The following is a 26,833-nucleotide window of genomic DNA, read 5'->3' as shown; positions in this document are numbered from 1 at the left end:
ATTCTAACATACTGGGTGGTGTCCACAGCCTGTCTGTTGAAACTCTGGAAGCCCTCATGGTCTGAGCCAGCAAAGACTTTGCTCGGCCTTTTCCTGTTTGAAATTCATGTTCTTGAAAATAGGTGCACAGAAATATAAAGGAATATGTTGAAAGCCTCAGGAAATTTTTGTCAAGTCTCTTTCATAATCCAGGATATTACCTTGATAAATTATAAAATTGCCTTATGTATGTCATAAATGTTATTAATATACTGTGTTTTATTAATTTCATGTTATCTGTTTGGTCTTAGATTTTGGTCATAAAGCTGAAATATATACAAAAAATGCACAAAATAGTACATGTCTTCAGTCTTTAAACTAGCCTTTAAACTAGTACATGTCCTCAGTCTTTAAAAAGAAGAGAAGGGGAAAAATAAATAAAAGTAGAATTAGGGTACCTGTTTCAAAGGACTAAGGCAGACTAGGAAGAAAGGTCTGGCAACCTACTTCCAAAAATTAGCCAATGAAAACCCTATGGATCACAATAGAACATTGTTCAATATAGCACTGGAAGATGAGTCCCCTAGGTTGGAAGGCACTCAAAATACACAGTGGCTGCAAATATAGACTTGAGCATACCAATGATTGGGAATATGGCTCAGGACTGAGCACGTTTTGTTCTGTTGATTATAGATGGATTTTATACCACTTAATTTCTGTTTTTAAAGCACCTTTGTTTTGTTCTTTATCTGCCCCTGGCACCTTCCCAGGCCACCGATGGCTTCTGCCAAGCCACACCTGTTTCAATCATCACTCCCACCCAGCTCAGGAAGTTTCCTCCCTCCTATCTTTCCATAAATCCCACCTTATTTTCCATACTTTTCTTGATTAACTAGTCAGAAGGTGATTTCCCCCAAATCCACCCTGTCGAAACATGCAACTCCCTGTGACTCACTCTCTCCTTAATTGCTTCTAATGTATCTGCTCCACTGTGTGTTGAGTAAGTGCTGCTGCCATTTGTATGACTACATATCTCTTCTTATCACATTTCTCAGGTATGTGGTATAGTGGAAAAGACATGTGTTGAGAGTCAGGCTTAGATTTTATTCCTCACTATGCTGTTTATTAAGGAGCCCTGGCGACGCAGTGGTTAAACACACGGCTGCTTATCAATGGTTTGAACCCACCAGCTGCTTGATGGGAGAAAGATGTGCCAGTCTACTTCTGTAAAGATTTACAGCTTTGGGAAACCCTATGGGGCAGTTCTACTCTGTCCTACAGGGTCATTATGAGTAGGAGTTGACTCAATGGCAATGTTATTTGTTTTTTTGGTATGCTGTTTATTAGCTTTAAATATTTTAAACAGTTCGCATAAGCTGGTTTTTTGTTTTGTTTTGTTTTGTTTTTTTGAAGATTAAATGATAGCATACATTCTTCCAAGAAGGAGTCCTGGTGGCAAAATTGTTAAGTGCTTGACTGCTAAACAAAAGGCTGGCACTTTGAGCTCACTCAGCAGCACTGTGGGAGAAATATCTGGTGAACTGCTCCTGTAAAGATTAAAAAAGAAAGGTCATCGAGTCTGTTGTAATTCATAGTGACCCTATAGGACAGAAAAGAACTGCCCCATAAGGTTTCAAAGGCTGTAAATCTTCACAGAAGCAGACTGCCTCATCTTTCTCCCTGAAGAGAGACTGATGAGTTCCAATCCCCCTTCATCCCCCACCCCTCCACCACTTCTAAGTTAGCAGCCCAGTGCTTAACCACTTCGCCCCCGGGGAACAGCCTAGAAAATCCTATGGGGCCATTCTACTCTGTCACGTGAGGTTGTTGTGAATTGAAATAGACTCAATAGCACCTAATAACAATGACAATATCCTTCTAACGCAAAGTATCTAGTATAGAGCACCCATTGCCATCAAGTCGATTCCGATTCATAGTGATTCTATAGGACAGAGTAGAACTGCCCCATAGGGTTTCCAAGGAGTGGTTGGTGGACTCAAACTGCCAACCTTTTGGTTAGCAGTGAAATGTTTAACCACTATGCCACCAGGGCTCCCATATGTAGTAGGTGTACAATAAATGTCAGTGACCCTTGTCGTCTCTTTCTCCCTTAGACTCAACAATTATTTATTGAGCACCTACTTGTGTCAAACTCTTTTCTTGGTGCTGGATATTTCAGCGAATAAGACAGAAAAATTCCCTGTCTGTGGGAGTAGTTGGGAAAATAAATAAATAAATAAAATCTAAATAAAATAAAATAATTTATTATTAAAGAAAAACAAATTTCATTTTGATGCGGATAGCAGCAGGATGTTGGTTGGAATACAAACTCAATTCTTCATATCTTCTCTCTATGACCTTTAAGAGACCGCTGCAGAGTATTCAGACTCCACAGTCAAGGCTCAGTGTGCTTGAATATGTAAGGGGCATGAACCCTCCCTCGACCACATTCCTGTTGCAGGATTAGGCAGAGTGTGGCAGTAAATACTTACTTGATTGAAGAATTATCCAGAGGAGAAGAGGAGGTTGATTGGTACCAGTCAGGATCTTGGCATGAAGAGAAGCAAATAAATGCCATCCTGGAAGGTGCCAAGGCTGAATACATTATGGAGTTGGCAGAATAAGGGACTGAAGGATGTCGTATCCTGGAATAACAGGGAACCCACAGGCTTTCTTTTCTTAGGGGGAGGAAACAGTGGATTGTCCTGTGGCAAGCAGCAACCTTAGAGCTGTGATTCTGGTCAAGATGCAGAGGGCGGCCAGGGCTTGTGCTTTTTGAAAAAGCCCCTGAGGGAATTTGAATATAGCCTCTGAACTGGGAATTATTGTACAGTGCCTGGCATATGGTAGGTGTTTAATAAACGTTTATGGACTGATTGTATGACAGACTTAGAAAGATCAGACAGCCAGGTACATGTGGGCATTTTCCACAAGTCTGAGAAGTGATGCGGTCTCTCCTCAGCAGTGGGAAGAAGCTGAGCAGAAAGGCTGTGTATGCTGCAAATGTGTTACTTTATTAAAAAAAAAAAAAAAAAGGAAGAAAGTGAGGAAAGAAAAAGAAGAGTTACTGAAATGCCACATCCATCTGTGTTAAAATCAAATGGCAACAAGACATTTCAAAGCAAAATATATTATATAATTGGATTAATATTATTGTATCAGATAACAACAACAACAACAAAAAACCCAACCAGTAGCCAATGAGTGGATTCTGACTCATGGCAACCACGTGTGTCAGAGTAGAACTGCACATAGGGTATTCAATGGCTGTGAACTTTGAGAAGCACATCGCCAGGCTTTTCTTCCAAGGTGCGTCTGGCTGGATTTGAACTACCAAACTTATGGTTAGTAAATGAGCACTCAGCTATTTGTACCATCCTATTGCTGAGTAAAAAATAACCCCCAAACTTTGTAGCTTAAAACAATATGTGGTTATTACTGCCTTTGAGTCCACAAGTCAGCTAAGTGGTTCTTTATAGAGTAAATGTCTCCGCTGAGCACACTCATGGGTCTGTGGTTGGTTGCGGGATCTTGGATGAACTCTCTTACATATTGGGGGTTGGTCAGCTACAGATTAGCGTTGGCTGAGATGGCTGGGCCCTCCTCTGTGCAGTCTCTCATGCTACAGACTGGGCTAGACTGGGCTTGTTTATAAGGTTTACAAGATTACAGAAGAATGAGCAAAAACATGCAAGGTCTCCTGAGGCCCGCACTCAGAACTCACACAGTGACACTTCTGTCACACTCTTCTGTCACACTCTGTTAAAAAAAACTGAGCCAAATTACCAATCCAGGCCAGATTTAAGAGGTGGGGAAATAGATAACACCTCTTGACGGAAGGAGCTCCAAAGTCACCTTGCAAAGGATACGGATAGAGAGAGGGGTGAAAAATTGCAGCTCAGCTATTTTTATAATCATGATCCACGTACTGACCCTGAATTGTGTGTTATGTCCTTGATCAACACTGATCACATGCCGACAGTTCTAAATGTTCTGTGTGCTTCCCTATCAGACTCTTCTTTTCTAGAAAGAAGGGGTGTGTTTTTCTGCATCCTCTGGGTTTTGGAGCAAGCTAATACATGCAATGGGCAAATGGGCGTATTGTAAATGCACTCGATAGGATAATAAGAGTAAACCCTCTGGACTGTACTAAGCAATTGATTTAAATGGCATCAGAGGAGAGTGGTCACTTTATTTTTGTGATTAGAATTTTTTTTTACGTCTTGGAACATGATTTATTAACTGAAAGAGTTCTCTTTTATTTCTTTATTAAATTCAGCAAGAAGCTTACTAAAAAAAATGTTATTAGCAGGCTGGTTTTCATAAAACACTAACGTGTATCATTTTCTCCTCAACTAAAATTTATAGTCTGCCTTCCAAAGCTGCTAATGACGGATGAGAGCAAGAAGATAGTCTTACATAGTCAAAGAATATTTATTTCTCTTAAAATGCAATGTCTCATGACTGTGTCCCCTCTCTGAGCCTTTTCCTTGTTATCTCAAACTCTAATCTATAGAATCAGCCTCCTTGACTTTAGTTTTCCAAGTCAATTTATCCTTTGTTCCAGAACTCTGGGTGGCTTACATTTTTCCATCGCCCAGTCTATTTAACTAGCACCCTTGCTCGTGAATGAAATACGACTTGTAACCTGTTGGTGTTTACTCACACATATCGGAGAAAGCCTGCCCTCTAGTGTCCGTAGAGGTTGTTACAGTAAGGGGTGAGAGCAAACGTACCCTGCCAGAAATATGGCATGACATCCTAGGGGGATTTTGCTACCAGAGAGCATGCTCAAGACTGCCAAGTAAGGTTGTACAGTTTGAGCACTGCAAATGGGTCCCAGCCTGAGAAGTGAATGAATAACCGCTGAAATCCATCCTGAACTCTACCAAGCCATGTACCCTGATGTCTGGACTGTGTCTGCCAAGGAGCCCTGGTGGCACACTAAGTAAGTGCTCAGCTGCTAACCAAAAAGTCAGCCTGCTCCACGGGATAAAGATGTGGCAGTATGTTTCTGTACATATTTATAGCATTGAAATCCCTGTGGGTCAGTTCTACCCTGTCCTGTAGTGTTGCTATGAGTTGGAATTGAATCGATGGCAGTCGGTTTGGTTTGTGTGTGTGTGTGTGTGTGTGTGTGTGTGTGTGTGTGTCTGACAAGAGGGCATACCCATTAAAAATTCACTCAATCGTGCCATCCACTGACCAAACCTTGTACCCACCTGGAGTATGTAACTTTTCTGATTCACACAAACCTCTCTATAGGCTAATGGCGGCCTTGAGGAAGCTCATTAAAAGTTAATTGGACACTGTTCTCGTCATGTAACCTTCCTACTCAGAAATTTTCAGAAATTAAAATTAGAGCTGAATGACATCACTTGGCCCCATTTTATCAGAGTAAAAAAGAGGGAGAATTGCCAAGTTATTCAGTGGCAGTGCAGGGAACTAAAATGCAGGCCTTCCGACTTAGCTTTGGCTTTCGGGTAACCCCTTTATTTGATGTCATTCTAGGCTCACAGTAGGTGTGCAATGGCATGTAAGCTCGTTATATAAAAATTGGAAAATGCAAAAACCGTAAAATGAAATCAAAGAAGGCATCCATATTCTTACTAGCCAACTGTGCTAATAACCCTCCATAATAAAAAGTTCTTCTGCAAAACCCTAGCAAGTGGGGATTTATTTCTGTTTATCATTTTGGAAGCTTCGAAAAGACCTGATTTAGCAGCTTAAAAATGTAGTATATTTTTGTCATCCTCAATCATAAATCAGAAGTTCTCCATGGAGAGAAAACCCAGCAGTGGCGGTCCACTGCCACCTCCGTAAGCAGCAATTGGGTAATAGCCACAGAGCTGAACCAAGGCTCAGGATAACACTGATGCTTTTTGCAAAATGTATGTAGAGTTCTGTGCTCTTAATGATGGTTCAAAGTCCTGTGTATACATGAGCTTATTTGTATGTTTGTCTTTCCTGTAGGGTTTTTGGAGTCTCTGGATGACTTTTACATTCTTAGCAGTGGTTTGATATTGCTGCAGACCACAAACAGTGTGTTTAACAAAACTCTACTAAAGCAAGTGGAACCCCAGTCTCTCCTGGCCTGGCAAAGAGTCCGTGTAGCCAATATGATGGCAAATGGTGGTAGGAAGTGGGCAGAGATCTTTTCAAAATACAACTCTGGTAAGTGGCCCTCCGGGATAACTTTTAGGCATGTGTGTAAATTTAGATTTGGGGTTAACAAGTAAAGCCATATCCATGCCCTGCCTTCACGTCTCCTGATATTTCAGGCACCTATAACAATCAATACATGGTCCTGGACCTGAAGAAGATAGAGCCAACATACAGCCTTGGCGATGGCACTCTGTACATTGTGGAACAAATTCCGACTTATGTCGAATATTCTGAACAAACTGGAGTTCTACGGAAAGGTACTTTCTTCATGCTGGAAGTCTGGAAGTGTGATGAGTATGTATATGTGTGTGCATGTATGGTGGGAAGTGTATAGTGGGGAAGAAATGATGGGGGTGCTATTGCCAGTTACGCTGGAAAAGAATTACCAGGTTTAGCCTAACGTGTAAAAACCTCGACCTCAAACTATTATGCTACTGTGTGCAGATTCATAAATGAATTGGGCTTTTACTACCTTACGGCTTCTCACGACTGTAATATTACCTTCTCTCCCTGGGTTGCTTGGAAACCCTGGGGACGTAGTGGTTAAGTGCTGCGGCTACTAACCGAAAGGTCAGTAGTTCAAATCCACCAGGCGCTCCTTGGAAATTCTATGGGGCAGTTCTACTCCGTCCTGTAGGATCACTATGGGTCGGAATCAACTCAACAGCAACAGACTTGGCCCTGAATTCCTGGGTAAAGCTGACAGTTCATACTGACCAAGAAATTGGAAAAGTAAGGATACAGGACACAAAATCCCTGCCCTGAAGGAATGCACAGTCTAGGGTAGCAAGACATACACAGCAGCCATTGAAACTCAGAATGCTAAGAGCAGTAGTAAAGTCAGGTGTAGCAAGCCCAGTGGTGAGTCTGAAGAGGGCACCACTGTCAATGGGAGAGATCGGGGTAGGCAGTTTTGGAGAGCAAGGTCATAGCACAGTCATTTGAAACCCAGGTTCTGGAGTCACACTGCCTGGGTTTGAATCTTTGCTTCCCAAAGTCTCGAGAAAACCAATCTCTTCAAGCCTCACTTTCTTCACCTGTAAAACACCATAGTCGTTGAAAACATTGAGTGAAATAAGTCAGTCATGAAGAGACAAATATTACATGAAATATCTAGAATAGGCAAATGTGTAGAGACCAAAGTTTATTAGTGGTTAAAGAAGCCCTGGTGGGGCAGTGATCAGCAGTTCAAATCCACCAGCTGCTCCTTGGAAACCCTATGGGGCAGTTCTACTCTGTCCTATAAGGTCGCTATAACTTGGAATCACTCGACGGCAACAGGTTTGGTTTATTTGTTGTTGTCGTTGTTGTTGTTAGGTGCATTTGAGAAGATTTCTGACTCACAGCAACCCCGTGTGACAGAGTAGAACTGTCTCATGGGGTTTCCTAGGCTGTAATCTTTACAGGAGCAGATCGCCAGGTCTTTCTCCCTCAGAGTCTCTGGGTGAGTTCAAACAGCTGTCCTTTTGGTTAACAGCCGAGCTCTTAACTACTGCGCCACAACAACAACAACAACCAGTGGCCAAAACGAGGTGGAAAGGGGAAGTCGTCGCTTAGGGGACACTGAGCTTCTGTTAATGATGATGGAAAAATTTGGAAACAGATAGTGATGGTGATGCTTACACAACATGATGAATGTAATCAGCGTCACTGAGTTGTAAATATAAAGATTGTTGCCTTGGCAAATATTTCGTTATATATATATGTGTGTGTATGTATAGGTTTGGGTTTATGTATGTGTGTGTGTGTGTGTGTATATATATATATATATACATATATATATAAAATGGAGGAAACCCTGGTGGCATAGTTTTTAAGTGCTTTGCTGCTAACCAAAAGGTCAGCAGTTTGAATCTACCAGGCACTCCTTGGAAACTCTATGGGGCAGTTCTACTCTGTCCTATAGGGTCACTATGAGTCAGAATCGACTCAACGGCAATGGGTTTTATATATAATGGAAACCCTGGTGGCTTAGTGGTTGAGAGCTATGGTTGCTAACCAAAAGGCTGGCAGTTCGAATCCACCAGGTGCTCCTTGGAAACTCTATGGGGAGGTTCTACTCTGTCCTATAGGGTTGCTATGAGTTGGAATCAACTCAACAGCAATGAGTTTGGTTTTGTTTTTTTTTTTTTTTAATATATATAATTTTACCACAATTAAAAAACTGGCTAAGAAGATTTTTTTTAAACACCATACAGATCCACAATCACTTATTTGCGTTTTGAAAACCGAGAACTAAAACCAAAAGTTTTTGTTTTGTCCTATTTAGTAGCAAAATCTGACCTGATTTGGACTCAGTTGGCAGCAAAAAGTGATGCGAACTATCTATTGATAGTCTTTATTCCCTCCTAGAGCAACTACTTACACATTAGGCTACAGAAAAATCAATCCTTGATTATGAGATACTCCCCACTGGGAGCATAATGTCATATATAATACATGAACTCCGTTGTTCTAAAATCTGAAAAACCTTCAATTCTGAAATATGTCTGGCCCTTGGGAGTTTTTGGATGTGGGAAGGTAGACCCTTAAAATTCCATAGGTTGTCACAAGAATTGAATGAGATAATTCTTGTAAATTCTCCAGCACAGTGCTGGCATATAGCTAGCACTCTTATCTTGCATTGGGCATAGTGCCTGGCATACACGGTAAGTCCTTGCTGCTGTTTGTTTAATAAATGAAAGTAGAGATGACATCCAAGCGAAGATTTAAAGGCTAAAAAGGAGCTCATCTATTTGACAAGGGGACAAGATCATTTCAGGCAGAGTCAATCACACTTATGAAGGAATGGCACATGAACCTGGGGTGTTGTGATTGAGAAAGCTAGAGGGGGAGTCTCTGGATGATACAAATGGTTAAATGCTCTGCGGCTAGCTGAAGGTTTGGCAGTTTGAGTGCAGAGGTGCCTCAGAAGAAGGGCCTGGTGATCTAGTTCTGAAAAAATAGCCACTGAAAATCCTATGGAGCAGAATTCTCCTCTGACACACGTGGGGTCATCGTGAGTCAGAATCATAAGATGGAAGATAGGTACAACACTTGCTGCCATCGAGTCAGTTCCAACTCATAGCGACCCCACCTGTAGTGCTCAGAACTGGCCCCCCATCGGGTTTCCAAGGAGCCGCTGGTGGATTTAAACTGCCGACCTTTTGGTTAGCAGCCAAGCATTTAACCACTGTGCCACCAAGGTAGGTAGTGAAGGAAAATGTCAGCCTTGTAAACCCTGCTAAGCAGCTTAGGTTTGATCGTTTACCAAATGGAAGATTTAACAAGGGAGAATAGACTAGAGGTGGGAGAAAGGAGACTAGTTAGGAGATTATACAAGATATCAGCTGATAGACAAACAGGGAAAGAACCGTGATAAATTGGGGATCAGGGCCTGATGTTCAGTTTCCCAGATCCTCAAAATTGATTTTTTATGGCACTTGGAGTGCGCCATCTCAGTGGAGAAAGGCTCACACCAACTAAATGCAGTTACGTGTAACACAGACTTCAGTTAATGTGGGAACTTCAATTGCCGAGCAGATCAGATGCTACTTAGGGGCAGATTTACCTTCTCTTCTTGTAGAAAAATCCATTTGAGAAGTCAAATCACTAGGCAGTTTATTGGTAAGAATGGCAGTTCAAAAATGAGAACGTAACTGTGTGGCTTGAAGGCTGGTCCCATCTAGCTCAAAAGAGCCAATAATAGAATGCATCAAGACGGAGATGCTGGGAGAAGCAGGCCAATTAGCCAGAGGACTTTTCTTTTTTCAACTGCGGCTGATAATAAAATGGTGGATTCTGGTTCTTTGAGATTCCATTCTAGATTCCATAAAGAAAACTATCTGGGACTACAAAAAGGCTGATCTGTCTATATTTGGGCAGGTGCGATTTGCCCAAATAACAAAGAGATATCATATAACCAGGGTTAGAAACTGGCAAAATTGTCACGAAAGGAGAGACTGGAAGGGCTGACTCATTAGGGGGAGAGTAAGTGGGAGTATGGAGTAAGGTGTATATAAGCTTATATGTGACAGACTGACTTGATTTGTAAACTTTCACTTAAAGCACAATAAAAATTATTTAGAAAAAAAAAAGTCCCCCAAACTTCCTAGCATTTGGCAGCAATTGTGATATGGTGAAAGAAGTCCTGTGTTTCTTTAGTCAGAAGGCATGTATTCGGTATCTTATCAAGTTTTGTGAGGCATTTAGCCTTTCTGAACTTCTGCTTCTTTCTTTATACAACAGTTAAAAAGGGAGGAAGGCAGATATGGGCCAAGAGAAGAGTATGGGGATGGGAAAGCATTCCCCAAGTGGCAGAGACGTTCCTATGTCAGCTGATTGTTCTGCAGGCGATAACCCAGGCCTCTGTAATCTGGAATGTTCCTGAAATGCTACTTTTACTAGCGCTGTGTCACATGTTTTAGTGCTTAGTGACTGATGGTTTGTGAGACTTTGGTATACTAGGAAGCTTTGAATAAAGCTGAGCCTTTATGAGCTTAGAGTCAAAGGAGTTAAAGCCTTCTGGGAGTTTGAAGAGTTATCTCCAATCCCCTTACATTATGGACTACCCCTGACCCTCTGCCAAAAACAACTGGAAAAAAAAATGAGGTTAACTGCCCAAGACCCTAGCTGAATAGCCCTAAGCCTGGGGTTCAAGTTTTTTGATACTCAGTGCTGTGTTCTTCCACTATCCTGTGATTAGCACCTGGCATCTACCCCTTCAGGGCCACATTTTGAAACCATCTTTTGGCATTTCCGTAACCACATTCACTTAGATGAGCTCCCGGACTACTTTGCGTTATTTGCTCTATAGAGAATAAGGTTATTTCCTGGTTTACAGATGACTTTACAAGATTTGGGTAAAAATCAAAGAATTCTGACACTCTTCTTCCCTAGTGGAATAACGTGGAGGTATAAAGGATTGGTTTGGCTGACAGTGTTCACATTCAAAGTTTTCTATACAGTATCATTATGTAATTATACATCTGTGCCAATTCTCCAAATAATCATTAATAACTTACTTTGTTCATTCCCTCTCTTTTCTGTCTCTCTCCCTGTTGTCTCCACTCTTCCTCCCCTTCCATTCCAAATCAGGATACTGGTCCTCCTACAACATTCCTTTCCATGAAAAAATCTACAACTGGAGTGGCTATCCACTGTTAGTTAAGAAGCTGGGTTTGGACTACTCTTATGAAATGGCTCCACGAGCCAAAATCTTCCGGCGTGATCAAGGAAAAGTGACTGATATGGCATCTATGAAATATATCATGCGATACAACAGTACGTAGCACATTTCTCAAGACTCATTCTTCAAAACTCCTTTTCTTCCCCTTGGATAAAGAATTCATGTAAGTTTATCATCTCTATAATAAAAGAAATTATAAAAAGTTATTGAATTAAGAATTTAGTATTCAGTTAATACAAGAAATAGAATTTTGTCCTCATTTATCACAGGGAAGAAGATTCTTCAGATTTTTTAGTCGAAAAGACTTTATGGAAAACCAGAAGTAACCCATGCGGGGTACTTCCCCCACCCCCCAACACAGGTTCCCTTTCAAGGTCAAAGCAGCTTTAAAAAAAAAAGTAAATAACGTTTAGTTTTTTGAACACTATCAAAGTCAAATTTGTATTTCTTTGGTTGGAAAAATTCTCTCGCATGCTGCTGATTCATGCACATTTATCCTCTATTGCCTCTCTTCTACCCACTCTTCACCAAGCAAGATTCCTGAGGGCAGGCTGGGCCTAGGGCAGGGTATTAGCAATTGAGCCTTTGTTGTGTTGAGTACAAGCCAAGGGAGACTTCTGTATCTGGGAGCAGGTTGGGATGAGGAGGTCTGTGAGGAGTATACTCTGATTACCTAGGCTTTGACAGGTCCAAAAAGCTTACTGTGGCTGAGCGTATCTCAGAACAGCCAGTACTCATTCTTTTCCCCATCATTTTGTTTCCTAGATTATAAGGAGGATCCTTATAGTAACGGCGATCCCTGTAATACCATCTGCTGCCGTGGGGACCTTGCCTCAGCTAACCCAATCCCTGGAGGTTGCTATGACACAAAGGTAACATGTTATTGACTTCTGAATTTCGTTTCCACCAGCACTTAGACTTACTCTAAGGCGAAGGTGCTGAGAAGATTTTTGTGGTATAAAGTACAGTACTGTCTCTAACCATAAACTTAATTCAGGAATCAGCTTTTTCAGAGATTCTGATGGCAGGTCCCATTGCCTAACTTTAAGTCTCTGCTCTGCCACTTAATAAAACTGTTTGTTTCCTCATCTGTAAAATGGAAATAAGTGTTTAACTCATACTATCATTGTGAAGAATAAACAGTATCTGTAAAATGTTTAGAGCAGTACTTAGTGGGTTGTTTGTAGATGTAAATAATCATGATGGTCATCACGACGATGGTAAGTTTTTACCAGACAGGCCCAAAGTCCAAAGAACATATTATTGAGAGCAGTGCGATTTCACATTAGACATGAATTGAATTTAGCTGAAAGAACAACTATTGGACCAGATGTCCTAAGCACTAAAGGGTTTTCCCTTTTTTTTTTTAGAATTGATAAGTGCTGCAGTGTGTCTCTTAATATAAATGATAAATAGATGTGCAGTTGTGTGCTGAAGCTTGTACAGGCTTGTGAAATCCAGTTGTTAAAGCCAGTTGATTATCACATTGATAGGCTGAAATTGGCCATGGGGAGTATTTACACTACAGAAAACGAGCAAACAGTACCAATCCCTCAGAGAGCTGGTTGTTAAACATTTATCTGCACAGCACTGGATCTGGGTTATTCAGGGGATGAGATAGCCATTTGGTTGATGGAGAAACAAAATCATTCTACCACATCGTTTTGCACTTTTGGCTTGGGCATGTTCTTTCATTTGCATCACTGAAAAAACCATTGCTGTTGAGTGTATTCTGACTCATAGCGACCCTATAGGACAGAGTAGAACTGCCCCATAGGGTTTCCATAGAGCGGGCTGGTAGATTAGAACTGCCAGCCTTTCGGTTAGTGGCTGTAGCTCTTAACCACTGCACCACCAGGGCTCCAATTGCTAGTCCTAAATTCTGGAAGGAACCTGTTAGGAGTTGACCATTCTATCTCAGAATGGTCTCAGAAAACTATGCACAAGAATGCCAACCCCACACATTACTTTCCATCAGCCGAAAACCCTGGTGGCGCAGTGATTAAGAGTTCGGCTGCTACTATTTACAACAGCAAAAAGATGAAAGCAACCAAGGTGCCCATCAACGGATGAATGGATAAATAAATTATGGTATATTCACACAATGGAATACTACGCACAGATAAAGAACAGTGAGGAATCTGTGAAACATTTCATAACATGGAGGAACCTGGAAGGCATTATGCTGAGTGAAATTAGTTGCAAAAGGACAAATATTGTATAAGACCACTATTATAAGAACTTGAGAAACAGTTTAAACTGAGAAGAAAACATTCTTTTGCGGTTACGAGAGGGGGGAGGGAGGGTGGAAGAGAGGTACTCAGTAATTAGATAGTAGATAAGAACTACTTTAGGTGAAAGGAAAGACAGCACACAATACAGGGGAGGTCAGCACAATTGGACTAAACCAAAAGCAAAGAAGTTTCCTGAATAAACTGAATGCTTCGAAGGCCAGCGTAGCAGGGGCAGGGGTCTGGGGACCATGGTTTTAGGGGACATCTAAGTCAATTGGCATAATAAAATCTATTAAGAAAACATTCTGCATCCCACTTTGAAGAGCGGCATCTGGGGTCTTAAATGCTAGCAAGCAGCCATCTAATATGCATCAATTGGTCTCAACCCACTTGGATCAAACAAGAATGAAGAACACCAAGGACACAAGGTGATTACGAGCCCAAGAGACAGAAAGGGCCACATGAACCAGAGATTACATCATCCTGAGACCAGAAGAACTAGATGGTGCCCAGCTACAACCAATGACTGCCCTGACAGGGAACACAACAGAGAACCCCTGAGGGAGCAGGAGAGCAGTGGGATGCAGACCCCAAATTCTCATAAGACCAGACTTAATGGTCTGAGACTAGAAGGACCTTGGTGGTCATGGCCCCCAGACCTTCTGTTGGCCCAGGACAGGAACTATTCCCGAAGCCAACACATGGATTGGACTGGACAATGGGCTGGTGAGGAGTGAGCTTCTTGGATCAGGTGGACACTTAAGACTATGTTGGCATCTCCTGCCTGGAGGGGAGATGAGAGGGTGGAGGGGGTTAGAAGCTGGTGAAACGGACACGAAAAGAGAGTGGAGGGAGAGAGCAGGCTGTGTCATTAGGGGGAGAGTAATTGGGAGTGTGTAGCAAGGTGTATATGGGTTTTTGTGTGAGAGACTGACTTGATTTGTAAACTTTCACTTGAAGCACAATAAAAATTATTAAAAAAAAAAAAAGAGTTCGGCTGCTAACCAAAAGGACAACGGTTGGACTCCACCAGTTGCACTTTGGAAACCTTATGGGGCAGTTCTAGTCTGTCCTGTAGGGTCACTATGAGTCTGACTCAATGGCAATGGGCTTTTTTCTTTTAATGCCTAAACATATTTTAGGATAGTCTGAGTTCCAATCAACCTACTTTTTAGCTATGTGATAGGACAGCTTTAGCCTTAATGATTCTCTATACTTCTGTTGTATGATGTAAAAAAAAAAAAAAAAAAAATAGTGGATGTGGAGAATCTGGCACATTCAAAGCCCCAGTGAATGTTTTGTATTTATTTGCTTTTAATAGTATTTTTGAACATTCAATGAAGTGTGAGAAAAGTGCTCTCTCGGTGCCACAATACACAAAGAAAATTATCTCTACTGCCTTGCCTGGGAGAAGGCAATCCAAGCTCCCATCTGCCAAATTTCACTGGGAAGGAGCCTACCATTTTTTCATCAAAAAAGGTTCTGCTGAAAGATATATTTTAAAAATCTCTCTCTTTAGAATAGAGGCAAAAATCAGAATTTTTAAGACATTTTCCTCCCCATCTAAGGTCAAGATCTGCTGCTACCCAGTGTTTAGGTGTTCTTGAGAACCATGGCTCTCACTTTTTTATAATGAGTTCCTTCTAGTTTAAAACTCTTGTTACTGCCCTGATTAATAATTTTTGTTGTGACTGCTCTATGCACTGCTCTAAGGATTTGCTCATGACAAAGTAGTACAACCAGAATGCTCCTTAGAAGGATGGCGAGACTGCATCTTACATACTTTGGACATGTTGTCAGGAGGGATCAGTCCCTGGAGAAGGACATCATGCTTGGCAGAGTACAGGGTCTGTGGAAAAGAAGAAGACCCTCAACGAGGTGGATTGGCACAGTGGCTGAAACAATGAGCTCAAGCTAACAACATTTGTGAGGATGGCGCAGGACCAGGCAGTGTTTCGTTCTGTTGTGCATAGGGTTGCTATGAGTCAGAACCAACTCGACGGCACTTAACAACATCCTCATGACAACTCTATGTAGTAATTAGTTCCATTTTACAGATGAGAAAACTGAGTCACGGAGGGGTTAAGTAATTTGAAGTTTTGGCGCTAGAATTCTGAACATGAGTAATCTGACTATAGACCTCACACTTTCAGCTATGTTAATTTAACACTAGTCATTTCACATGTGGATGCCAAATGGATACAGAAGAGTATTATATATAAAGGCATGTGGAATCTTACAAGAAAATTTTGTTTTAATAGGGGCTAATACTGTGACTTTGGAGAAAGAGGAAAAAAAGCCATGGATTTCGCTTTTTTAAATGGTTTTCTAAAATGTCTCCTTCCTCTTTTTCCAGGTGGCAGACATGTATCTAGCATCGGAGTACACAGCTTATGCCATTAGTGGTCCCACTGTACAAAATGGCCTCCCTGTTTTTCACTGGAATCGTTTCAACAAAACTCTCCATCATGGTATGCCAGAGGCCTACAACTTTGATTTTGTCACCATGAGACCAATTTTGAAACCTGACAGAAATTGAAAGATGGAGATGAGTAAACAGAGGCTGCAAATAAGATACCAAAGGCATTATTTTAGCTATATTTTCCCTTCAGAATTAATCTTAATAAAATATAATAAATTCAGTTTGTCACTCTATACCACGGATTCTGTTTTTAATAGCACTGTAGAAGTAACATTAAATATGACAAACAACAATACCAGGCTTCAGCATACAAGATTATGTACCACAAGAGGGTAGAACTGCTCCCTGGCTCACCGAAGTACATATTCCCTTTTTATGCCTGGCCACATAGTTAGACCCTATTCTCCCATGTTCCCTTAGATAGTGGTGTCAGGTGACCAAGTTCTAGCCAGTAGAATCAGAGGTGGAATAAGTGCCATTTCCAGACTCAGCACACAAGAACCTGTACTCTTCCATGCTCCTTCCCCTTCCTCTAGCTGGATATCTCAACGACAAAGCCATAGGGGATGATGGAGTTGTGATTTTTCGGTTATTAACAGGAATTAGTTGAGTGTTTTGGTAGTGCAGGTTAGGTGTACAATACAGCAAAGGCACAAACAACAAAAAATAAGTTAACACTTATCCAATATAGCAAGAGAACATATGGTACATGCAGCCCACTAAAGAGTTCTTCCATTAATTAAAAGCACCGTATCCTGTCGGGCAGCAGGTCTGCACGGAAACTTTTCTTTGAATGTTGGAGAACTGCATGTTGTTTTGAGAGCCATAGAATTACCAAGCAGGTTGAACAAACATACTGTATAGTAGTATGTGGTTGTTAGTTGCCGTCAACTCCAACTCATGGAGAGCCCATGTGGACCCCCATGTGTGCAGAGTAGAACTGCTCAGGGTTTTCAAGGCTGTGACATTTTCAAAACAGATTGCCAGGCCTGTCTTCCAAGGTGCCTCTGGATGGGTTCGAACCGCCAACCTTTCAGCTAGTTGTCAGGTGATTTTTAACAAAACGGGAGATTTTCAAAACAGAAACACAAAGGCTGAGAACAATCAGAATGAATCAAAGAGTACTCAGAATGTTAAAAACCCAGTAGTTTATTTCAAAGTATAAATTTCAGGCTTGCTGGACAAAATCCCACTACAGTTAACACTTATACAGACACCACTCTACTGTACACTTAAAAAAAAAAAAAAAAAAAACCTTCAAAACCTAATAAAAATAGGGCAACTTACCCAGTTGATATCAGACAGGTCTTACACTGACTTCTTATTTACACTTTCAGGTGCAATAAAGAAAAATCAGGATGCAAATTCCCTACAAAGGATTTATATTTAATTTTGAAATGGTTGATAAAACAGTAAAGTCAGGATCCTCAAAAGGTCTGACTGCCCAGTTTACCTTATTTACAAACAAAACTTAAAAAAGACAGCATTTAAATATAAATGATGGATACTTAGCTGACTCTACAAATAAGAAACAAAGAAAAACTTATTTTAACAAGAAAAAATAATTTGAATGAGAAGACAGAACATGTGTTTTGTATCATCCTCTTCCTCCCCATTGGTTGGCTCAAGGGGACGAATGAGTTTCAGAAAGCAGGTGTGTCTGCCACACTAACAAAACACCTTATGAGAATTGGTCTTTTTTCTTTTTGCCCCTTCCCACCACAGAAGGCATCATTTGCCCAGGAAATAGTAAGGAAGGCAGAATCATACACTGATTTTAGATAAAGTTATTTGCAATAATCTAATACTGGGACATGGTTTTACTGGAAATCAGAATAAAATGGGCTATGATGTGTCAGTGATGAAATTAAAATAAGAAAAATAATCATAGGACGCTGAAATAGCCCAAGAAGCAAAGTCGGGGAGAACTCTTGGAAGGTCTTTGCAGTACTCTACTGTGCTAAGATCACAGTATATAAGGTAAGAGATGACGATACCACAGGCATTACTCTGTTGATCTTGTACAGTACTGGAAAACTTATGGAACTAGATATATGCATATCATGCAATATTAACACTAACCTTGCTGCATAAATGATTGAGAATATTTAAAGCAAACGGGCAAACAATAAAAAAAATCTTACTGTATCCAGTACAGTAAGACTGTATGGTTCAATCAGCCTAAGGAGTTCTGCAGACATATGCACCCAAGTAAGATTCTAAGCTCCCTGCTTTTGGTCATCTTTTTCCAGGTATTATATCTGGCAATGGAGATGGGGAGGGGAGGGGGAGGGGAGGGGAGGGGAGGGGAGGGGAGGGGGAGGGGGAGGGGGAGGGGAGGGGGAGGGGGAGGGGAGGGTGGGGGAGAGGGGGAGGAGGAGGGGAGGGGGGAGGGGGAGGGGAGTAGGGAAGCAAATGGTCTCTCAACAAATAATTCACTTTTCAAGGAGAACGCTCTACTCTCCACTTCTCTCCTAAACTTACACTGTGTTAAATAGTATAGAGTATCCTGCATATTTTTTAAAGTGAGTCCACAGAAATAGAGGGATATAGTTATCACATAAAGTTAACTGTTAACATACTTCCTTTGAATGCTGTTTATAAATTTACTGGCAAGAACACAATTTTAAAAAGAGGTTTAGTCACACTTAAAACAGGGTGAAAATTACTCTGACAAAGTGCAAAGTTGAGAGCAATAAACATGACCGTTAACGTTAAATGCCATATAAACATCCTACATTTCAGGTTGAAGTATCAGAAGTTTCCAAGATTTCCAACAGGGCAATACTTACACAAGTATTGTCAGTCTAAAAAGGTTGCAAACTTGTATTCCCCAAATGGGATAACTGAGCTTATTTGTAATACTCTGTGAAAAGGTACTGTGAGATAAAAAAAAAAAAAAAGGTACCATGGAGTGTGAACTGCTACTAAAAAGTCTGTTTTAATTAGCTATTTCTAGCTGTGTCCTCCATTCTCTCTCCCAAAAGAGACAGCTAAATAAAAAGCCAGCGCTCAGCAACCTTACAACCTGCCCCAAATGACTGCTTAGAATTCTGGCCTGGTACCTTCTATCTAGTATATCTAAAACAGCTGTTGCCGATAAATTCCACAGCACACTAATCTGAAAAGCCCGTATACTTTTTCTTTAAACCATTGCAATCGTCTCTTTATACCTTCCTTCCACTATCTGGAATAAAAACTTTTAAGTTTTTTTTTCAGGTTACTATTTGAGATCTTTTTTTTTCCTTTGACAGAAAACACAATATAGGCTAAAATAATGAAATATTTTCATTGTACTGGGCCTTCTCACCTGATTATATAATGCTATGAAAGCTTTTTTTTTTCTTTTAAGGGCTAGGCTAGGTAAGCAAATGGTTGTCACATGACCATGAAACAGGCCAACAGAGAACAATTTTGAACATGAGCTTTCTAATTCTGTACACAGGAATCATCTTGAACACAATCAAAATTGAAACCATTGTAGGTAAGAATTTATATACATGCAGATATAGACAGGTGTTCCTAAACATCCAGGAGATCATCAATTTCTTCATTTTCGAAATGCCCACTGTCATGACACTGACATCCTCTTTACCATCATCATTAAAATTAGTCCTAGAATGAGTAAACATCTACATAGTTGGTTGCCAAATTTAAGTCATGAAAACCTAATTAGCAGTGTGGTCATTTTTTAAAAGTGAAAGGAAGGTTTCAGAGCACTGACATTTTGGCAATCTGTGGCCTTTCTTCAGCATCAATCAAACTTCACAACTAAGATGACAGTACATGACCTTTAGTGAAAGGGAACTTTCTCTAAAGAGAACTTTATAATCTGAATAATTCCTAATATAATACAAACCATCAAAGTTGCAAACAAAACAATACTAATAGCAGGGATAGCTCCCTCCTACAATTTCAGGAAAAATAAATGACTAATTTATTTTGAGAAGGAAGAAATAAGAAGTCAAGTATGGCAAGGGGCAGGTGACTTGAAAAGCTATTTCACAAACTCCGTGAATTCTTTTAAAAATATTCCCCATCATACCCTCATCCTCAAACTTACCCTGGCTCTCCTGTCCTAAACTATCTACACTCAAACACTGAGCTGATAACCAGTACGGCTGGCACCCATATTAAAATCCATGATTTAAGCTGAATTCTATTAACTTTGAAGAGGAATGGAGTTACACAGGAGTTTATATCTAATTGTTACAGAAAATGACCCCAAAGGGTATACTTTAATCTCTATTCAAAACTGACACAGGGTAAAAATGAGACTCAACTTGGCACCATCAAAACAAAGTTCAAAGGTTAAAACAGGAAAATTGATAAGGGAATAAAGAGAACAGTGAGCTCTCCCTTTGATACTTTAGTTTACTGTACTTTCTGAATTTTACCACTTCCTTTGAAAGAACGCTAGGTTTCGATGATAAAGTGAACTAAAATTTCTTTCATAATCTCTAGCACACTGTAAAACATTGATAGTAAAACACGTTTGAAGGAAAAGTTTCTTAGACAATCTGGTGTTCTCTTGGTCCACTTTACAGAGTCAATTTAGATAGTGACCCAAAATAAAAGCATATATATTCTTACAGAAGAAAATAGTAAGTCAAACTTCTGAAATTAAATGTAGTGACACCACAGGTGGGAATATATATAAAAGTCTTGGTTTAAAATTACTTGAGGGACTAAGGGTGTATTTGCTGAAGACAAGAGAGGAATGAAGGGTGAAGGGCTGGAAGGGAAGAGTAAACAACAATGGACATAATGGCCGTGTTTATTTTTGTAGTCTTTAAGGCACAAAATAAATTTAAAACACCAGATGAGGAAAAGAAGGGGCCATCGCAGATCTTTTTCACCTAATAAACAACCCAGTAGAGACAAAAGATGAACAGATCCTTTCCTGTGTTCAAATTAACCTATTTTAAACTACTCAGCCATTTTTCTTTTTATTTATTTCTTTGGGCTTTGTTTAGATTCAGTATAAATCATTCACTATGATCCTACAGATCCCTCAGAAGGAGAATCATATCATGCCAGTTACATACCTCAGATCCTTTGATCTACTTTGCTAGAAAAGAGGTAAATCTGAGAATGAAAGTGGAAGATTCCACTGCAAGAAACATGTAAATACGGAAAAAATACACAAACACCCACAAACCTTCCCCAGCCTGAAAACTAAAAGCAAGGTGCACATTTACATTTCAAGACCTTGAAGCCTGAATTGTCCAGGAAAATAGATTCTTGCTTTATAGGCTGGGTTTATTTCACTTTTGGTTAAAAACAAATGTAGTGTATAGACACATCTGTTCGAGAAATCTTGCAGAATGTTGATTTTACAGTGGGTATCATGCACAAGATTAAAAACAGACTAAAAAGTAGAACTTTTGAAAGAGGAACAGAGATAAAGGCTCCAAGGTTTAACTGCTCTGGGAAGAAGAGATCACATCCGTTGACTGAGGATCACAGAAAGGTCCAAATCGTCCATAAATATCCTTGGCTCGTACCGCAAAGTAGTACTTGCTGCCAGATACAAACTGGGTGAGAGTACATGCCATGGGCAAAGGAAGTGCCTTTACTTCCCCAATCTTTTTCCACTGTGAGGGCACAGTGGCACTGGGTTCCTCATGATAAGCATAGAGATGGTAGCTGTCAACAGTGGCACAGCTTCGATCCACCTCCAGGACACTCCATGACAGTACAATGCCATTTTGACTCTGAACTCGCGCTAACTTCAAGTGTGGCTTCTGAGGCAGAGATGTGCTGGCAGCTTCTGGGGGCAGACGCTGTGGTTGTGGGGCTTCTGGTAAGGGTGCTGGGTGCACAGGGCGTGGGGGCTCCTAACAAAAGAAAAAGAGCCACATTAATTTCTAATGAGCAAAGAAAGAACCGTTTCAGAATGCTAGAAATACAACACCTTAGAGATCATACAGAGAGAAAATTTTACATCAAGAATTTTGGTTAGTACATGCCTTCTGAGCATACCAAATTTGGCAACATTTAACAAAATAATTTATTATTTAATTCTCTCTATGCTACAGACTATCATTTTAGTATAACGCAACATTTTTTAATATCATAGGTAGCAGGCTATCACATGAAACTTGAGAATTCAATTATATTTTCATTTTAGGCTGTTTTTACATAGAAAGATAATACCATATTCTTATTAAAAAAAAGCACATTTAATGCCAAATGGTTCCTATGTTCTCAGGACTCTGCCAGTCTGTGTGAAAGAGGTGACATTTAAATTGGACGTTGAAAATAGGCTTAGAGACATAAAAATTGTGTACCTTTCAGTCAGTGGGTAAAAACACGAGCAAAACCATGGGAATGGGAAAATAAGGGGATTTATGGGCAAGAACAAGTATTAACTTTTTCTTGGACACAGACTATGTGAAAACAGTCAAAGATAAATCTGGAAAGGTTGGCGGAGGCCAGACAATGAAAGCCCATGAATAGTAAGCTTAGGAAGACATGCTGATTTGTCTAACACTGGGACATCGTCATCATCATCATCATCAGATCTGGGCTTTAAAATTACATATAGCAATTTCTTCAAGAAAGATTACAGTAAGAGCCAGGAACTAGGGATGTGAGTGATTTTCTTTTTCCAAGTAGAATGTATCATTGTTCACTGCCTTTATATTGGAAGTAATACAAAAAATAAGATACCCTAACTGAAATTCATTATATAAAAAAAGTTTTTATATATATATATAATTGTGATAATTTGCATATACTGAATAGTGAATTTTGAGAAGGGTATGATGGTATCTTTTTAATCTTCATACCTTTTCGAAGTTTAGTAGCAGTGATTTGCACAGTGATAACCTAAAAAGAATATGCTGAATAATTCCATAGAATGCATATGTATTTCTGAAATTCATACACCTGGTGGAAAAAATCATCTACACATCTGGAAAAATGTACAGTTCATAGTTAAGACAAAAAAAAAAGTTACAGAAATCAAATTTACTTACATTGATTACTGAAAGTTGAAGCAGAAATTGAGTACTGTCTATGTTGATGTATTTCAAGTTATCTTTTTTACCCCAAAATAACATTAAATAAACATACAGTTAGCAAGATGAAAAAGAAGATGGCTAAATCCTTGAACTTTGATTGGAGGGGGCACAAGAGTTTAAGAAGTTTGACCATAGTTTAAAAGGCTGTACTATCCATTGTAATTGTTAAAATTCTAGGATTCTAAATCTATTCAATTTTGTTTGTTTTGATTTTGCCATTGCAATGAGGTTTTTATTAAAGTTTTACAGATTAATTGTTGAAGTTTGGTGATAGTATGTGGAGACCATTACCATTATATTATTCTCTCTACTTTCATATATGTTTGAAAACTCAAATGTAAAGTGTTTAAACATTACATTAAAATAAAACTAAAAAAAAGAATGCTTCTTCCCAAGAGATACACAGTTTATTCTAAGACAATAACATGGGATTCTATTTAAGGAAGGAAGAGAGGCAGACAGACAAGCTGGCTTTGATTGGTTGTCAAATTTACAAAATAATAATATAAAGAATTGTTATATATTTTTCGAAGGAATATGTGATGAAAGAAATTATCTCCAGTTGTAAACAATTAAAAAAAAAAAACCCATCGTCATTGAGTCAATTCCGGCTCATAGCAACCCTATCGGTTTCCAAGGAGCACCTGGTAGATTCGAACTGCTGACCTTTTGGTTAGCAGCTGTAGCTCTTAACCACTACACCACCAGGGTTTCCAAAAGTAAACAACAGCAATGGTATATGTGCCACATACCCTAATAGGGTCAGATGTGAAGCACAGTGAAAATATTCTGAAAGCACTAGGATCAGACAACATGAGTTTTTTTAAACTCACTGGGTAACGACACTGAGCAATCAATTCTCTGTGACACAGTATCCTTTTCTATCAAAAAAGAATAATAATCCTCATAGGGTTTTGAGGATTAAGTAAGATAATACACAAAGTGCCTGGTATATAGCAAGAGCTCCATTAATGACACAGATTTTTTTTCACTGTGGCGAGACAAGAAAAATACTAGCTGTTAAAAGCACAGGCTCTAGGACTGGAATGCATGAGTTCTATTCCATCACTAGGTGTGGTTACTTAATCCCTCTGTGTACTAGCTGCCTCATCTATAAAGAAGGACACCAACAGTGAACTATTCTAAGGCATTCCTGTGCAAGGACCTCGTGTATTAACAGTGCCTGGCACATAGTAAGCACTCAACGAATGCCTACAATTGTTATAAATATTTTTTAAAGAAGATGTTTTCCTAGGTAAAAAGTTGTTATATTAGCCATGCTATCTCTCTCTTACATAAAACCAGCATTTCCATTTACATGGTATATTTCTTATCAAACAGTTATAATCACGTCACAGGATAATATAACATTGTTTTGGGGGCTAAATATAAGCAGAAATCTTTGGATTTCTCTGTATCTCTTAATAAATGAATTCTAAATACCACTTGATTGTTAAAAACAGTAAGTTGATGACAAGGTAGCAGTTAGAATTGGTATATAATATTTTGAGGAAGAGAACAAAGTCAGAGCATGAGAAAAAACAGAAAACATCCTTTTAAATTTATCATGAGTTAGAAGTGGTCTATTTACTTCCCTTGCTCTAACTGTGGTCTCTTTTTGTATACTGTACACAACCACGAACAAACTCAATAATCCTCAATGATCATCGAAACCCTAGAAACATTTGTTCATAATGGTAAGATCAATTTTCTTATTAAACACCTGCTGGAAAAACAGAAAGATCTATCATTTCCCTTTGACAAAACTACTCTTAAGAAAAAATGTTACTTATAATACTTGACAACTTAGACAGTTGACAGTCTTGTAAAGCCAAGCACTGACACTTACAGTATGCACTTGTGGTGGTCGGTGATGTACTGTGAGCTGGGGTCCGGCTGATCCCAGTGTTAGTCCACTGTTTACAACATATGTAGTTGTCTGAGGCACTCGAACTGTGACACCTACAAAAGAAAATTGAAGGATAACATCAGAATTCTGTATTTGGTAGACAATGTCAATGAAGTAATGTTTTCGAAATTTAAAAGGAAAAATGTTTCCAACCTAAAAGTCTACATTCAATCAAACTATCAAGCATGAGGAGAAAGACATTTTCAGATATGCAAGCACTAAAAAAAAATCTAACTTCCATGAACTTTTTCTCAAGTAGCCACTGGAGGATATGTGTCACTAAAATGAGAGAGAAAATCAAGAAAGAGGAAGACATGAGATACAAGGAACGGGAATCTACCAGAAGGACTATGAGCAAAAATCCTAAAACACAGGTTGTATATCACATGTAGAGAGGTATCAGGCCAGTCTAGAGCAGTGTGACTCAAAAGACAGACAAATCGAAGCTGTTTTCGTAAAGATCCCTGGGTGTCATCCTTTTAACTAGGACAGAAAGCTTAAGTAAGTCACCTTTGCCTTGTGTTAATGAACCTTCTCCTTTGCCCTCCATGCCCTGCTGATCAGCTGAGGATACTCATTTCACTCCATGGAAGTGTTCTGTTTTGACATACACCAGGGCAACAAAAGCAGGCAATTCAAAGTCACCTGCTACCCTGCCATATTCCTGCCAAATATTCAGTACCAAGCCCATACTATAGTTCTGCCAGATACCCTGACTGAGGTGACACCTGTTTCCCATAACTCATTCATGACCCTGTTCACTATTTCCCCAGGGAGGGATGTTAGAAACTCTTGAGAAAGCTGAAGACAGACAAGGATTCAGAGACTTTGCTCAGTTTATTTTTTTCTGGGAGCCATCTCCCAGTAACTGCATTATGGCAGCTCTGGTGGCACAGTGGTTAAGCATTCAGCTGCTAACCAAAAGGCTACAAGTTCAAATCTACCAGCTTCTCCTTGGAAACCCTATGGGGCAGCTCTACTCTGTCCTATAGGGTTGCTATGAGTCAGAATCAACTCGAGGGCAACAGGTTTTTTTTAAATGGCTAGATTTCTTCTTCTTGTTAAGTTTTGCAAACCTAAATCATGTATATATTTAGTGATACCTACACAGGTGATAAAACCATGAAGAAAAGCAGAATAATATAGAAGTAAAGAAAGTGGTTACCTCTGATGGAAAGGGAGAGGGATGCAATTAAGGAAGGGCACACAGAAGGCTTATAAGATAACTAAGCTCTATTTCTTAACCTTGTAGAGAGTTCACAGGGGATTCATTCTATTATTTTTTTCTTTAAAGTTTAAAAATATCCTTTATATAAACTTGTTTGTATGATATATTTCACTACTAAAGAAAACAGAACATGTGGGAATTACAAGTTTCTTTTAACATTTTCTCTTATTTTTTAGCCATGTTCCATACCTTTAAGACTCTCATTGGATGCTATCCTTTACCACTATTTTTATCAGTTGGCTAAGTCACAACTGATGACTCCCACTTTAATTAGGTGGCGTGTCTCTTAATAGACTGGAGGAAGGCCAATACACTTTAAGGTCAACAAATAGGGTACGGAAATAGTACAAGGACATAAACGAAGCTAAATTGAAGATAACACATGGAGCACAATTCATATGGTATAAAGGTCTAATTTTCTCTGGTTAACTCTCCTAAGGGGAAAAAAATGAATTGCTAATAGTTTAACATTACAAGCAGTTTCTGCTAAAGCTAACGTCAGTACAGGTATAGTGGTTAAGTGCTACGGCTGCTAACCAAAAGGCCAGCAGTTGGAATCCACCAGGTGCTCCTTGCAAACTCTCTGGGGCAGTTCTACTCTGTCCTATAGGGTTGCTGTGAGTCTGAATGGACTTGACAGCAACAGGTTTTTTTTTTTTTTTAAACGTCAATATAAGCCACTACAATTAAATGCTGAAGAG

At 39.6% G+C, this 26,833-nt stretch overlaps 2 protein-coding genes across 9 annotated transcripts in view; one reads left to right on the top strand and one right to left on the bottom strand.

Moving 5' to 3' along the window:
• PLBD1 (phospholipase B domain containing 1) overlaps positions 1-16,200 on the top strand; it is a 75,055-nt gene extending 58,855 nt beyond the window's left edge. Inside the window, exons 7-11 of one of the 2 annotated variants that reach the window (XM_049882533.1) lie at positions 5,953-6,153; positions 6,261-6,401; positions 11,221-11,406; positions 12,077-12,183; positions 15,902-16,200. In XM_049882533.1, the coding sequence (XP_049738490.1) occupies positions 5,953-6,153; positions 6,261-6,401; positions 11,221-11,406; positions 12,077-12,183; positions 15,902-16,084 (818 nt within the window). In that variant the 3' untranslated portion in view covers positions 16,085-16,200. Of the gene's footprint in view, positions 1-5,952; positions 6,154-6,260; positions 6,402-11,220; positions 11,475-12,076; positions 12,184-15,901 lie in introns of those variants that run through there. The other variant, XR_007517132.1, reaches the window with a different exon arrangement.
• Positions 16,201-18,352: 2,152 nt separating this feature from the next.
• Positions 18,353-26,833, bottom strand: part of ATF7IP (activating transcription factor 7 interacting protein) — a 120,139-nt gene continuing 111,658 nt past the window's right edge. For all 7 annotated transcript variants that reach the window (XM_049882528.1, XM_049882527.1, XM_049882525.1 and 4 more), the window contains exons 14-15: positions 24,845-24,957; positions 18,353-21,807 (exon numbers count right to left, since the gene is read on the bottom strand). In XM_049882528.1, coding sequence (XP_049738485.1) covers positions 21,388-21,807; positions 24,845-24,957 — 533 coding nt within the window. In that variant the 3' untranslated portion in view covers positions 18,353-21,387. The remainder of the gene's footprint in view (positions 21,808-24,844; positions 24,958-26,833) is intronic.

This window comes from Elephas maximus, chromosome 4, assembly GCF_024166365.1.
Source record: "Elephas maximus indicus isolate mEleMax1 chromosome 4, mEleMax1 primary haplotype, whole genome shotgun sequence".
In the NCBI taxonomy this organism is placed as follows: Eukaryota; Metazoa; Chordata; class Mammalia; order Proboscidea; family Elephantidae; genus Elephas; species Elephas maximus.
This window is presented reverse-complemented; position numbering and strand designations above follow the sequence as displayed.